The sequence below is a fragment of the Liolophura sinensis genome, chromosome 6, assembly GCF_032854445.1.
Source record: "Liolophura sinensis isolate JHLJ2023 chromosome 6, CUHK_Ljap_v2, whole genome shotgun sequence".
NCBI classification, from domain to species: Eukaryota; Metazoa; Mollusca; class Polyplacophora; order Chitonida; family Chitonidae; genus Liolophura; species Liolophura sinensis.
This window is the reverse complement of record NC_088300.1, coordinates 73,301,226-73,317,941: the sequence shown is the minus strand read 5'-3', so window position 1 is coordinate 73,317,941 and position 16,716 is coordinate 73,301,226. Positions and strand designations below refer to the sequence as shown.

The 16,716-nt window shown below is 39.5% G+C and overlaps 1 protein-coding gene across 1 annotated transcript; it reads left to right on the top strand.

Annotated features, from left to right (window-relative positions):
• LOC135466614 (mitochondrial proton/calcium exchanger protein-like) lies at positions 1-12,837 on the top strand. The gene is given in 14 exon segments (XM_064744193.1): positions 1-130; positions 1,253-1,334; positions 1,966-2,461; positions 3,159-3,302; positions 3,456-3,605; positions 5,000-5,203; positions 5,778-6,029; positions 6,525-6,671; positions 8,579-8,681; positions 9,354-9,438; positions 9,440-9,503; positions 10,084-10,331; positions 11,986-12,127; positions 12,588-12,837. Coding segments are annotated over 14 exon segments (2,331 nt in total). The 5' UTR covers positions 1-81; the 3' UTR covers positions 12,753-12,837.
• The last annotated feature ends 3,879 nt before the right edge of the window (positions 12,838-16,716 follow it).

Here is a 16,716-nt window from a genome sequence, read left to right as displayed (position 1 = left end):
CAACAACATTCTGATCGTGGTGGACGGGAAAAGCAGACGCCTTGGAGAAAAAGTAGATCTTAGTGACTTTCATTTACTCCCATGTCTCGAAGTCTAGGTTCTTACCGTTTGTGTAGAAAAGTTTTTGAAGGTAATACTTGGTGACAGGGAATCTTTTGCTTTAGTTTGGCGTCAAAGTGTGATATTTTTGTGTTGTAAGAGTAACTTCCCAATGTCAGTTGGAGTTAAAGAGTCGTTGGAGTTGTTTACGTAATGTAACTTTTACATTTATCCCTCAGAGCAAAACTGACTAACCAAATACGATTCATGTGATATGTGATGTGGTTCTGGAAGAGACTGATTTTCAAGTGCAGTGTGCAGGAAATGTTATTATGTTACCGGTATTGAGAAGTTTTTGTACATTGTGGAGTGAAAGTTCTTTCGATTTCCCTGGTCATGGTGGGCGCATGTATATTCTTAAGTCACTTTTGACCTTTGCTTTATTATTTTGCGAAATTTGGAAATCAACAAATAATGAAATTTATAACCCCATCCACATTTCCTCCTCAATGTTTACAGAAACGAGGAATGCATTCGATAAATATAGCAGCGAAAAACAAAAGCAATTCAGCCAACTCACTCTGAAACATGATTGTTGGTGGATTTATTTATTTATTTATTTGATTGGTGTTTTATGCCATACTCAAGAATATTTCACTTATATAATGGTGGCCAGAATTATGGTGGGAGGAAACCAGGCACAGCACGGGGGAAACCCATGACCGTTCGCAGGTTGTTGCCAGACCTTCCCACATACAGCCAGAGAGGAAGCCAGCATGAGCTGGACTTGAACTCACAGCGACTGCATTGGTGAGAGGCTCCGGCGTCATTACGTTGCACTAGTGCGCTAACAAACCGAGCCACCTTTATCAGATGTGTGATAAAGCTACCATCGCACAAAGGCTATCATGTTTCAACTTACTTAACTTGACCCTATAAACATGTTAGTGCCAATTTAGGTTTGGTCACCTCAGGCAATACTAATATCATGTGTCATGGACTACTAATAAAAGCCAAACATTTCATCTATTTTAAATATTAAATTCAAGAAAGATCACACAGGATTAAGTGAATTTCAGTCTTGGTATGTGTTGTATTGCGACACAGTGCATGTATTCAAATACAGATAATGTCGGTACTTACCACTCATCATTAAGTTAGCAGAATTACTTAACACTTACATGTATATAAGGTTGTATTTTTTAATTTGCAGGAAAACTTGGAATAGTTAGAAGAAGCTGTTGTGTATGTTATGGCACACTTAATAAACAGAAACATTTGCTCAGGAATGGTAGGTAAGTATACATGTACAAAACTCAGTCGTGACTTTATCTACAGTTTGGTAATGCTGATGTTTATGTGGATTATATGTTACCTGTTTCATTTCATTTTGAGTCAGAAATGCACCTTTGTTAAATGCCTCCATTGAAATCTTGTACAGTGCTTAATGATACAGGTAAACTTATACTCTGAGTGCCCTCATCCGTGGTATCTAAAGAAGTACTGCATGTACTGAGCATTGATGCCCCATGTGCATATTAATTCTGTGAATTCACAACTCAGTCTTGTGTGTTAGAATCATTATTACAGTATATCAAGAAGTACTACATGTATTGAGCTTGGGTTTTGCATACATGTAAAGTATAATCACCCAAAGGCGATGTTCCATTGTTGATGCCCTGCATGTGTGTTAATTACTGCATATTTCAAAATTCCTGACTTACGTCTCTCTTCTGTATTAGAGTCCTTGTTAATATAAATGATGTTTAGGTACTTTATGCATTGATTTGAAATTTTGCATCCGTGTGTTTCCTTCAAGTGAGCTCTTTGGTAGCCCTGGTACCAAATCTAATTTATGGTTTTGTTGGCATATGTAACTGTGTAGACGTACATGTACATGTTAACATTCTGTCTGTTGTCTTTCAGGAATCCCTACTTTTGGAGAACTCTTCAGATACCTTCATCAAATGGTCACTTAGTCCCCGTTTCATCATGGTGCTGTGTTAAGTTACAGACATTGTATGATGGCTATAATGTTGCAGACTACCCCATAGCCACACAGACTGTATGTAATGTACAGCATAGTCACTTTAGCATACCTCTATCGATGGGTTCTTTTCATATAAGATGTTTCCATAGCTCACCCTACAGTTTGAAAGAAGAATCAAAAGTAGAAAAGTCGGTAAAAGTGCTGAAGGAACAGCAGGCAGCTGAGCAAGCCAAACCCGCTGGTATAAGCCCATCCCTCAAGGAGGACCTCCCAGACACCCCACCCCCGAAAACCATTGGGCAAAAAATCATCGCTGAAGTGAAGCATTACTACCACGGGTTCCGGCTGCTGTTCATAGATGTGAGGATCTGCTGTCGTCTCTTGTTTCGGGTTCTCCGAGGGACGACCTTGACACGTAGAGAGCGTAAACAGGTATGAGCAGAAAGTGTGAAACAGTTGTTGTGAAACTATCCACAACTGACAAGTGCCTTAGTACCAATCAGTTTATCAGACAACCTTTTCATTATGCACATGCTCACCTTTCTCAACATGAGAAAGGGATAAAACAAGATGCACCCTTCTCTATGGTTGCTACTAAAGATGATCAGATCAAGTGTTAGACTTTTGAGAAATGTTTGAACCGATTCTAGACAGTCAAAGATTCATTCATGATTTTATATGTGTAACAAACATGAATATATATCCAAGGAACAAAAGTTTTTTGAGGGGATGAAAAAATCATTTCATCTCTTTACATTCCACCTATTCTGCAGTTTATATGCAACTTATATGCAGCAGACAGAACAAAGTTTTTTTCCTTGTTTTTATTTAAGTATTGAGTAGGAATGCCTTTTATCTGACTAACTCTCTGTATGAATTCACATTTCAAGAAAATTTAATCTGTACTTCTGTGGGCGGAAAAAATGTAAATGAAATCAAGATTAGATTATCTTGTTGTTATTGACACTCAGCAGGTACATATATGCTCTACATATATTATTTTAATTACATCTATGTAAAAAGTTTAATAACATGTATTACCTTTTCAGGTTTACTAACCATACAGTAAAAATAAAAATTAACCACAAAGCCTTGTTATTTCATCTGTGTTGTATCTATACTGTTGTAGTTGGTGCGTACTACAGCTGATCTGTTCCGCCTGGTGCCCTTCCTTGTGTTTATCGTCGTTCCATTTATGGAATTCCTCTTGCCTGTAGCTGTCAAATTATTCCCTAATATGTTACCTAGTACGTTCAAGGAGGAAAACAAAGAGGTAAGAGTGAGATTTGTATGGCAAGTTTGAATCATTGATAGGTCTTGTTGAAACATTTTTTGAAGTTGAAAGATATGGCGTATTGCACTGTCCAACAACATATCTCACTCATTATTTTACAAGATATTTTATGTCATGTTTATATATTTGCAGAATGAAAAATTCAAGAAGTCATTAAAAGTCAAGTTGGAGATGGCAAAGTTTCTTCAGAGCACAATTGAAGAAAGTGCACTTCAGCGACAGAAAAAAGTCAAGGACGGGGAGAAAAGCATGGTTGTTGATTTTTCCTCGTTTCTTAATAAAGTGAGTATAATAACCATCATGCAGTTTGATGTGAAATTCAGACATGATTTTATCCCAAAAATATCTGATATTAAAGACATACATATCACAAGTAAAGCTGGCATGTTCCAAGCTCTCAAAGTGTACATGTAATGTGACCCTGGTACTGTATGTGTACATTAACATAGACACAGTGGGCTTAACACTAACAAATGATCCAATCATCATGCAGAAGGTTGTTTGATATCTCCCTTGATAATATGTACCAGATCGCAATGAAATTCTGCACACACAATCCCAGTAATCCGGCAGACGTGGTATATCAAAGATTAATGTGCAGGTGCAGTTGTGCACTAATGGGCATGCGCAAACTGAAAATCGGTTGTATTTGAAAATTTCGCGAAAGGAGTCAACCAGATTTTTCACCGCCAAATTTTGATTTCATCAGAGAATTCGTGCTAGCAGTCTTGAAATATTCGTGCAGGTGGGCATTGGGAAATGACACACACCACAAGAAATTCATGCGGTTAAACATCACCTGCATCAGGTCTGAGACGCCACCTTCAGGAAGAGTGGTTAGCCATCCCGCAATGTCGGATCGCACACAATGTGATCACGTTGTCGAAATGTGATACAATCTTGTGGCACACTATATTGGTACTTACTGGTCATCATGTGAAAGTGATCGAAATCTGTGATAAAATAAAGAATTGCCGTTCAAAAATCTGGTTGACTCCTTTTGTGAAATTTTAAAGATCAACCGATTTTTCAGTTTGCCCATGCCCATTAGCACACAACTGCACCTGCACGTTAATCCTTGATATACCAAGTCAGCCGGATTACTGGGATAGTGTGTGCAGAATTTCATTGCGATTTTGTACATACCACAGGAGATGTTTTGGGGGGAACTTACTTTTGTTGTGCTGTTTACTTATATTTCAGGGATAAATAGAAAAGTTGGATTTCATGGATTTTTATATTGATTTTACTGAACTTGACAAAATTGCAAAATACTTAGCAGCATTTAAAAGCGGTTTTCTCTCCAAAGCTGTGATTTAGTTCTATCCAGAGCTGTCCCCCTTTAATTAAGTAATGGAGTGTCTTAAATCCCACATCCAGCCATGTGCCCTCAGTGGCCGATAGTGATTTCAGCTGCAATTGTTATCCTAATGAAACGGAAAGGAGTGGGAAATGTACTCAACTTTCATAGATGATAAACACTGCCCTGTGAAACCAATTTTTTTGTGTTGATATACATGTATGTATTTCATGTACTGACAAATTGTGGAAGTCTTGCTTTTTGTGAATAAATAGGGTTGTCTCCCTTGGCTGCCGACCAAAAAGTATGAAGAGTATATAAAGTGAAAGATAAAACTCTGTATGGTGTAATTTTATTTTTCCATAATCTTCTGCAGATCAGAACATCTGGTACTCAAGCATCAACGGAGGAAATTGTGAAGTTCTCCAAGCTGTTTGAGGATGAGATGACGCTAGACAACCTGTCCCGTCCCCAGCTTCAGGCCCTGTGTAAAGTGTTAGAACTCCCCACACTCGGCACAGATACATTCTTACAGTTCCAGCTACGTATGAAACTACGACAACTCAAGGCCGATGATAAGGTGTGGGCTCACAGCAGAGTTTATTAAAATATTGAAATATGTTAGAGTTTAACAGAGTGATGACACTGTGTCAGGAAACGTATAAGATGCTTTGCTATTTATGTTGTTTTCAACAGTAAAAAACAATTTTTAAGGTGACGTCCATGTTGAAAGTGTTTGCTGAATTTGTTATTATTTTATTTGATACATTTCAATCTTTAATACAACTCATTTGTTTGTCTTAAACATGTTTGCAGTAAATCTTCCTCACGATAATAATCAAATTGCAAGCCTGAAAATAGCTGCCTCACATTTTTAAAAACACCCCTTTGATGAAAATGGTAAGACCCATTTTGTCCATGTTATATGTTATTGGGTCAAGCATTAAACCTTGTTCCAATATTATTTACCATTGACAATATGGGTCTCACCACTTTTCCCAAAGAGGTGTTTTGGAAAATGTGAGGCACAAATTTTCATACTTGAAATTGTGGGCAGTAGGCTTATAAGCGGTGAGGTGCACAGTAAGGATGGATGTGTCAGTCTCATAATTTTCTTTCCTGATGATAACATTTTTCTGTACCATGTCCATTAGATGATACAGAAGGAGGGTGTGGATAGCCTGACGATCTGGGAGCTGCAGTCTGCATGCCGAGCTCGAGGAATGCGAGCGCTGGGTGTGTCGGAGAGCCGCCTCAAGTCACAGTTGCAGCAGTGGTTAGACCTGCACCTGGTCGAGAAGATCCCTACATCTCTGCTGCTTCTGTCACGAGCACTCTACCTGCCCGACACTTTGTCAACAGCCGATCAGCTCCAAGCCACGCTGTCCTCACTGCCAGAGACTACAGTAAGCTGGCACAACAACCAAGGATATTATACAACATGGAACCAATACATTCAGAGATAGTGTAGTGGTAGAACCAAGGACATAGTACTTTTAGTTCGAAATATTCTGGCCATACTGGTCACAAGTACAATAATGGTTTTGTTTTACATTGGAGATACATTTTACGGTGGATGCGATATCTGTCTGTTTCGAGCATGTCATTTCTGTCCCATTTGTTTACCCTTTTTTTTATATACTCCACATTCACTGCATTTGCTTTCAATATGAAGTAGTAGTAGTTCTGTTAGTTGCTATAATTTGAAAAGTACATACAGCTGTATATGTAGTGTTTTTCTTAAAACTATTGTGTTGTATTCGCAGCTCTTGGTTTGGTTTCTCTTATCATATCATATCATATCATAATGATAATTGTCAGGCTTGTAAAACAGAAGACTGTGTGATCTGACCTGACCTGCTGCATGTATCACTTTGTCCATGGTGTTTGTTCTTCTTCAGGCTGAGGAGGCCATGATCAAAGTGGCTGAGATGACGGGAGACAAGGTGGACAATAAGGCTAAGCTGGACCTGATCCGACTTGAGGAGGCGGCCATTCGTAAGGAGATGAAGGATGCAGCAGAGGAGCAGGCTCTAGAGAAGGCTCAGGTGTGTACAGGTGGTACGTGCGTGTATCAGTCCTGTGTGCAAGTCATGTGGGTGTACCTGTCTTCTGTGCAAGTCTTTTGAGTTTACCTGTCCTGTGTGCAAGCCATGTGGGTGCACCAGTGATGTGGGCAAATTGTGTGGGTGTATCAGTCGTGTGTGCCATTCATGTGGGTGTACCAGTCATGTGTGCAAGCCATGTGAGTGTACCAGTCCTGTGGGCAAATTATGTGGGTGTATCAGTCCTGTGTGCAAGTCATGTGGGTGTACCAGTCCTGTGCGCAAGTCTTGTGGGTGTACCTGACTTGTGTGCAAGTCATTTGTGTGTATCAGTCCTGTGTGCAAGTCTTGTGGGTTTACCTGTCCTATGTGCACCAGTCATATGTACAAGTCATGTGTGTGTACCAGTCCTGTGGGCAAATTATGTGGGTGTATCAGTCCTGTGTGCAAACCATGAGGGTGTACCAGTCCTGTGTACAAGTCATATGGGTGTATCAGTTCTGTGTACAAGTCATGTGGGTGTACCAGTACTGTGTATAAATCATGTACCAGTCCTGTGTACAAGTCATATGTGTGCCAGGTCCCCATCATATGTGTGTATTTGTACTGGGTGTGAGCTTGCCTTGTGTGTACTGCCCTGTGTGTGTGCCCATCAGATCTGCTCCTGTCTTGTGTGTGTACCTCCCAGGTGTGTGTACCTGTCTTGTGTGCAACTTTCCTTTAGGTATACCTGCCGTGTGTGTAGCTGTCATTTAAATGTCGTGTGTTCATATACCTAACAAGTGTGTTACTTGTTATGTGTGTACCTATTTTGTCAGTGTGATTTACTGATCATTTGTATACATACCCTGTCAGTCTGTGCCGCTGTCATTTACCTGTCATGTGTATACCTATCCTGTCAGTGTGTGTACCTGTCATTTACCTGTCATGTGTGTACCTATCCTGTCAGTGTGTGTATCTGTCATTTACCTGTTATGTGTATACCTATCTTGTCATGTGTGTACATACCCTGTCAGTATGTTTATCTGTCATTTACCTGTTATGTGTATACCTATCTTGTCATGTGTGTACATACCCTGTCGGTATGTTTACCTGTCATTTACCTGTTGTGTGTATTCAACATGTTGTACCAGTTGTATGTGTAGTCTGTTATTTACTACTTTCGCATAGCTTAGCTGCGGCTTTAATTTAGGAAATTTGTCAGGTACCTGATGAAAGGCTTTCTCCAGACACTCTGGCTTCTTCCACCATCAATATGTGAAACCTTCTTGAGTAGTACATTAAAGATTTAACACAGGTTAAATATGCCAGTTTGCATTGTGAATTGTGGACAATGGACAAAAGTGGACTTTAAAGGCTAGCTTTCCTATTAAGATGAATTAAAAAAAATTGTCCCTGATTCTATTTTCCCAAGTTGGGGCCTTCATGGCTGAGGTGGTTAGCATGCCAACACAGTGCAGTAACCCAGGAGCCTCTCACCAATGAGGTTGTTGTGAGTTCAAGTCCAGCTCATGCCAGCTTCCTCTCCTGTCATATGTTGGAAGATATGCCAGCAACCTGCGATGGCCAAGGGTTTCCAGCGGGCTCTGCCCAGTTTTCTCCCACCATAATGCTGGCTGCCATGAAATACTCTTGAGTATGGAGTAAAACAGTCCTAGAGTGTCCAACAGGACTGTGGTGAACCTACATGAATAGTAAAGTCTTCACTGACGAGAAACCCTAAGTTGGAATCCATTGGCCCCTGTCCAAGGAGGTTCAAATTCTGCTCTGCCAAGACTTTACATGAAATCTCTTAACCATTGGATGTGGTGGTATGAGACCAATCTCCTCCTTTAGGTAGACTTTTTAATAATAATTGACAGTGTCAGCAAGCATCCTTGTACAATCATGTTTTGTCTGCCTATTCTCAGATGAAACGGGAAGATGCTGAGGCTATCGCGGCGAAAACGGCCATGGATATGGCTGTTGAGTTGGTGGATAAGGCTCCGATCATTGACCCAGAGATTACTGAGAGTAAGACATGTTTATTGCACAGTCTTCACTTAATGCATAATAACAGGGGATGGCTCAATGGAGTATTGACTTATTATAGGATTTAAAGTTATAAAGGAATGAAAACACATTTATTTTATCACAGTCTGTGTCTGTTTTTCTGGTATGTTAAAGTAGGTGCCTAAACAGAGGATTTGTTATGAACACTGCATCAATTTATTGCCAAAAATGTAAAATTTAGCAGTGACTTGTGCAAACTGGTCAAGTACTAATTTTTCACAAAAGTGAACTTCGCAGTTCCAACACTGTTGTTGAGAAACAAAGTCTGCCTATCCTGCTATAAGAGGTTTGTGTTAATTTTGTTAGGCTATGACATCATATAGGCAGGTGTACAGGAACAGACACAGTGTGATGCTGGATATTAATTGTAAGACAAATCATTAAAAAAATAACATGATAACCAAGCCTAAGTACATGTAAGAAAAGAAGATACAAATGCTGAAGGCTTTCTACACTGATACATTGGAAACTATGTACAGATAAGTGTACAGCATCTTGGTGAAAAGTTTGGAGGACAGAGTTACGACCATATTATATTGATTTTTGTGTTGTACGTGTATATTGTGTGATATGAGAAAGAGGAAGAGAAGCAGTATTGTATAAGTGTTTGATTTTGTGCTCTGTGTATTGTAGAGCTGAAGGATGGGGCGGACGAGAAGATCAGTGTGAAGGAACTGGAGGAAATTGAGGCAGCTCTGGAAGAAATTGCAGAACAAAAAAAAACTGAACATTGAGAAGGAGGAGCTGAAGGAACTTAAGGAAGAAATTGAAGAATATAAAGAAGTAAGTAGTTACACTAAAAGTTATCGAGGAACATGGTGATTTGAACCCAGGTGAACCCAGGAACCGCGCCAGAACTTCACAATATTGAATGCCTACATTGTGTTAAAGGGCAAGGCATTCTAAACACTACACATCATTAAAGGGCTACAGAGTATTGATGGGCTATACAATCTGCAAGGGCCTTACAGTATTTCACAGGGCTACACAGTATTAAGGTATACATGTACAATGTATTATAAAATGGCACTGTGCAATGGAAAAGGGCTTTGCAGTGTTAAAGGGCTACAGGTTAATACAACAGGGTTGTGCTGTATTAAAGATATACATGTACAAGTGTTATTAAAGGGTTCCAGAGTGTAAATGTGCTTCAGAGTATTTCAGACTCTTGCTTGGTCAAACAACATTGTTGTTTTTCAGTGTGTGTGTTTTTATTAATCATTTATAACTTCAAGATCAGTTTGTAGTCTGACACGACATCAGATTGATCATCATACATTTGGCCTTGACATTTATCCCGGCACAGATTGTATTATATTAGAAGCATCCTGTACATTACTACCCTGATTTTCCTCTTCCACAGGACGTGCAGGACCTGAAGGAGGTGATCCTAGCCTCCGGTAAAGAGGAGATGGAGCTCCAGGAGTCCAAGGCTGCCCAGCGATTGGCTAAGCGAGTGGACAAGATGATTTTACAGCTGGATGGTATCATCGGTGACCTCCATGAGGAACGGGAGGATTTGCAGGAGGAAATAGAGGTCAGGGAAGTGAAGGTCAAGAGGAGCAGCGGTGAAAAGAGGGATAAGATCCTGGAGGAGATAGAAACCAAAAAGTGAGACTTAAGTTGCATAACTCCTCTTTAGATGCACACAAAAAGTGAGACATTACCATAGATACATAACACCTCTCCAGATGCAAAGTGAAACTTTACCATGGATACATAACACCTCTCCAGATGCGCACAAAAATTGAGACATTACCATAGCTACACACCTCCTCTTCACATGCGCACAAAAAATGAGCCATTGCCATAGTTACACACCTCCTCTCCACATGCACACAAAGAAGAGACATTACCATATCTACACACCTCATCTTCACATGCACACAGAAAGTGAGACATTACCATAGCTACACACCTCCTCTCCACATGCACACAAAAAAGAGACATTACCATAGCTACACACCTCATCTTCACATGCACACAGAAAGTGAGACATTACCATAGCTACACACCTCCTCTCCACGTGCATACAAGAAGTGAGACGTTGCCATAGCTACACAACTCCCCTCCACGTATGCACAGAAAGTGAGACATTACCATAGCTACACACCTCCTCTCCACATGCACACAAAGAAGAGACATTACCATAGCTACACACCTCATCTTCACATGCACACAGAAAGTGAGACATTACCATAGCTACACACCTCCTCTCCACATGCACACAAAAAAGAGACATTACCATAGGTACACACCTCATCTTCACATGCACTCAGAAAGTGAGGCATTACCATAGCTACACACCTCCACTGCACATGCGCACAAAAAATGAGCCATTGCCATGGTTACACACCTCCTCTCCACATTCACACAAAAAAGAGACATTACCATAGCTACACACCTCATCTTCACATGCACACAGAAAGTGAGACATTACCATAGCTACACACATCCTCTCCACGTGCATACAAGAAGTGAGACGTTGCCATAGCTACACAACTCTCCACTTGCGCACAGAAAGTGAGACATTACCATAGCTACACACCTCCTCTCCACGTGCATACAAGAAGTGAAACATTGGCATAGCTACACACCTCCGCTGCACATGCGCACTTAAAGTAAGATATTACCATAGTTAAACACCTCCTCTCCACATGCACACAAAATAGAGACATTACCATAGCTACACACCTCATCTTCACATGCACACAAAAAGTGAGACATTACCATAGCTACACACCTCCTCTCCACATGCACATAAATAGTGAGACAATGCCATAGCTACACACCTCATCTCCACATGCACACAAAAAAGTGAGGCTTTGCCATAGATACATAACTTCTTTTCAGGTCCACTCAAAATGAGACTTTTCTATAGTTACATAGCTTTTCTCCAGATGCAGCCCAAAATGAGTTTACTGTTATATATTAAGAATCATCTTAATGTTGAATCATCTTAGGAACCAAAATGTGACATTTTACAGTTCATTCATTTTGAGGATATGTACCAGAGAGTGAGACAATTGTTTATTAAAGGTTAAATGAGATTTGACCATCAGTCAGTTAATAAAGACCAAAACTGGAGACATTGCAGTTATTCAGTCATTTCAGGGGAAGAATCTTCAGATTACAAGCTTTAAGGATATACATATATGATCACCCTGCAGGGAGAAGCCAGCAGTGTTTGATTTTTGATGTGATGGTTTCAGTTTCTAGTTTTGAAGAGAGGCCAGTGTGAATGTGTGTATCATTTAATCCACAGGCACAACATCATCAGTATAAATGACATGGTGTTAGCCCTGAAACACTTACAGAAGTTACCCGATGAGACAAGGCTACAGAGGATTGTAGAGGTGTTAGACGATGACAAAGACGGTATTATCCAGCTTGATCAAGTTCTCAAGGTCAGTCTCCACCCAGAGGCTAAGGGCACACTCATAGAAGTCTCAGATTTTATTTTTGAGGGGCCTTTGTGGTTGTTCTAACCGCTAGATTGTATGTACCTTCAGCCTGCAGAAGCTTGATTAACCATTGAGGTTGCACATTCGAAATTAGTTCTGAGACTGAAACTTTTAGTCTGCACAATTTATTCTACGCAGTTCTGCCCAGTTTCCCTCCACCCATAGACCTATATCACCAACAATAACCTGATAATGTGGATAAACATTGTTTAACCAATTTTTAATTTGAGTCTGTCTTTTCATTCGTCACACTTTGGTTTCCATGCAAGAAATGCTCTGATTTTGATAAAAGTTTGTGTGCAGATTCACTTTTCGACCTCTCAAGTTTGAAATCTAGCTTGCGATATAACTTCTCAGAATTTGCTTGTTTATATCACTGATGGTATTTTTATTTCCCCATTAGGTAATAGAGACACTGGGTAAAGAGAACGTCAAGCTGAGTACAAACCAAGTGTCTGAAGTCATAGAGCTGATCAAGAAAGAGGCCAAATTAGAGGAAGAGGAGAAGGTGAAAGAGAGGAAGGAGAAAGAGATGACCAAACAGGACAGCCAGCAGGAGATACAGTAACAGTCAACAGGAGATATAGTAACTGACAACCTGGATACAGTATCTGTTAGCAGGAAATACAGTAACAGTCAGCAGGAGATATAGTAACTGACAACCTGGATACAGTGTCTGTCAGCAGGAAATACAGTAACAGTCAGCAGGAGATACAGTAACTGATAGCGTGTACATAATATCTTTCAGCAAGAGACACAGTAACAGTCAACAGGAGATAATACATCAGCTAGAGACAAAGTAAGAGTCAGCAGGAGATACAGTAACTGATAGCGTGTACAAAAGATCGGCCCACAAAGATAAACAATAACAAATATGAGGAGATACAGGAACTGACAGGACAGATACAGTATCTGCTCTATATCATTAAGTGACATATACAGTGCCTATTAATTACAGAACAGTTTGCTGTAACTGACAAGATACATGTACATTAACTGGCAGCTATGTACTTGTATTGCTTGATAAATACTTTACCAGACAGATCTAGTTGTACCTGGCAATAAAAGATAAAGAAACTGACATATATTTAAGAAGTAACTGACAGTTACAAATACAATAACTGACAGCTAGTAGCAGTTAGCAGATAAAATACCTGACATCATAGGCTAGAGTATGACATGGGTGTCTATGCAGCGGCTGATGGGTAGCCTTGGGCAGGAGGACAATGTAGTATCTGATAACAAGAAAGTGAAGTAATGATTGAAAACTAATGTCAAGAGATACTCTAGATGACAATTTGAAATGTAGTAACTATCAGCAGGAAATAATACGACCTGCAACATTAACAATCTGAGTAATAACAATAGGCAGGAGATTCATTTAGTAATTGTACAGATAAGTTATTAATTAGGAGTAGACATTGCATTGCTTTGATGGACATTGGTTCTACATACGGCTCACACACACACACATGCCTGTCAACAGGACATAAGTAACTCACAAAAACTGATGATTGACAGATAGAGTAATTGACACAGTAATTAGCAGATATAGTAATTAACAGGTACAGTAATTGACAGACATAGTCATTGGTAGGTATAGTAATTGGCAGTTGTAGTACTTGTCGATATACACAGGCAAACACAGAGAAATTAGATGTGATTGTACCGCTCTCTTGTTCACATGATGTGCAAACATTTGTCACTAGATATCTAGTTGTTGTCAACAGATACATACACACAGAAACTGGCACCAGTTGTCAACTTATACATACATAAAAATTGTCAACAAGTATAAACAAATTACTACCCACTTCCATCAGATACACATTGAGGGCAGGAGTAACAGGCAGTGGATATAGAAAAATCAGAAGCAGTTGTTAATAGACACATACTATGGTTGCAACTGTCAGACAAAGGAGCTGAAGATATCCACAAGTCAGAAACAAATAACAGCAGATACACAGACATGAGCATCAACTGTCAACAGATGCACAAACTTGTCAGCATACACAAATACAAAGTGAGAACAACTGTCAACATACGTATAGAATCTGGCCATTTACTGTGCGCAATCATTATAGTAACTCTTTGGACACAAACTGATTAGAAAATACTGTTCCCAGAGCATGTGACTGTCATGACATCTGTACACAGGTCAACATTGTCAAAAATAAGTTTTATGTGTTTTCACACAGGCGAGAATGAGCCTTCTCAATGTAGAATTACATGTTAATGAACTAAGAAATGGAACACAAAAACTGAAACTGAACTAAGTCAGAAAGGCATGTACTAATGTGTACAGGAATTGGAGTGATTGTACAGTGGAAATCTGCTGGTTCTGAATGGACATGTTCCTTGTTTATGGTAGTGGCTTGAACCCAATGTCACAAAACTCCACGACTCATTTTCTTGTCGATCATGTTTCTTGTGGCGATATGAACAAGGCAAGGTCTTTTGCAAAACAGTTCCATGAAATACAACATTTTTGAGGCTTTGTGAAAGAGGTCCCTGACCTTTCCAAGGAGAGGCAAGAAGTCATTGACATTAACTCATTCATGCAGTGTCCACTGCAAATACTGATTCAGGTGAGGAGTTGACAGCTGCTCTTGACTGACTCTGCTCTTAAGATTTGTTCACAGAACAGATGTTTAGAAGATGTTTTTGTAACAGTAATAAATTGTGTGAAGCTCACAGGCTTGTAATATCATCCTCTGCAGCCCGCGCCTGAACAAGCTAAGTATTGTTTTGGCCATATAAGCTGCTGTTCCAAAACAGAAGAAAACAACAAACCAAAATGAGTTTAATTTGATATTTGTGGTGATTAGGGTTTATCTAGTTTTTATTCCTTCTCAAATTATAGACGAGACTTATCATTGGCAGATTCAATGGGGTGCAGAGGAGGTGCCCCAAAGCACATTGTTAAAAAAAAAAATGCTATATGCCTGCACTCACCTCCTGTGCGATAGACATCTTGCTAGACATATCGGCTCCCGGCAAAAGTGCCTCTGGATACACCACTGCTTATGTACACTGCCAAGGTGTTGATCTGGTTGGGTTTTATGTTAACATGAGTAAGTTTGTTTTGTAATATAGGTCAGTACATGCTGATAGAGATATTCTTGACTTACCTGGTGAAAAACAGTTTTAATCTATATATGAAGATGTTTAGAATAGTGTGTAAAAATAATGGTATGAAAATGGTTTCACTTTTCATATAGTTCTGTTGTACAGATTTTTGCAGGGCCAAAATATGATGATGAATTTTTGTGTTGCTGTGAATTATTACTATATTATTATTGATATAAATATTCATATATTATAATAAACAAGTTATAAGGGTATCCGTTTAATCTCTGTTGTTTTGTCTTTACACTGAGTTATGTGTGAATCTTGATGAATCTGTAGCTTGTGAAGGCAGCAAAATAATGTTCATATATGCAACGTTTCATGTCAGTGTTTGGGGGGTTGGCTCCATGGCCGAGGGGGTAGCACACCAGCAGGGCTCAATTACCCAGGAGCCTCTCACTAATGCGGTCACTGTGAGTTCAAGTCCAGTCCATGCTGGCTTCCTCTCTGGCCGTGTGTGGGAAGGTCTGCCAACAACAATGGTTGTGGGTTTCCCCCAGCCTTTGTCTTGTTTCCTCCCACCATGCGGCTGGCCACCGTTGTATATTAAAGTGAAATATTCTTGAGTATAGCGTAAAACACCAATCAAATAGGTAAAGAAATCAATTTTGGTGAATTCAAATGGTATCGAGTAAATTTATTCCCTTTTGTGTTCATGCCCTATTATAATTAGGCGAACTGAAACGTGTCTGATAGAATTCTGAGATTTATTTATTTACAGCACTCGTTCGATTGTTTGAAAAATTGACCATACTTAAGATTTTTCACTTATGTTTGAAGTAGCATAATGGAGTGAGACTGGTATACGACCAACCTTAAGTTACAGACAAAATTTGCCATGCGAGATACAGATTTACAAAGCACATTGGTATATAAGACAAGTTTTTAGCGAAGGTTAGTGCACAAAAGGCTTCATAAGCGTAAGACCGCTGATTGTAGCCAAGGCTTCATGAAGAGTGACATCAGGGAAACCTACAAATGCCCTGTCCAAAGTTTGACATTATGAGAATATGCAGATATACTAATAATGACTGGAAATTTCAGCCACCAATCCCACCCCACAAAGGTCCATTTTATAGGCAAATGAATGTCATAAAATTTTGACATAGTTCTGGTGCTGAAACTTACAATTTAATTTGATTCTGACATGGTCATCATGGGTGAAATTTTATTTACCTTAATTATCACTTGTCATTCTCTCCAGCCTATAATATTCTGAATTACATAGCCAACAATCTGTCAAAGCAAAGTTTTTCATAATGCTTCTGATTTAAATTTCTTAGCCATTGACCACGAGGTTGATTTATCTGTTTATTTGATAGGTGTTTTACACTGTACTCAAGAATATTTTGCTAATCGATGGCAACCAGCATCATGGTGGAAGGAAACCGGGTAGAGCCCGG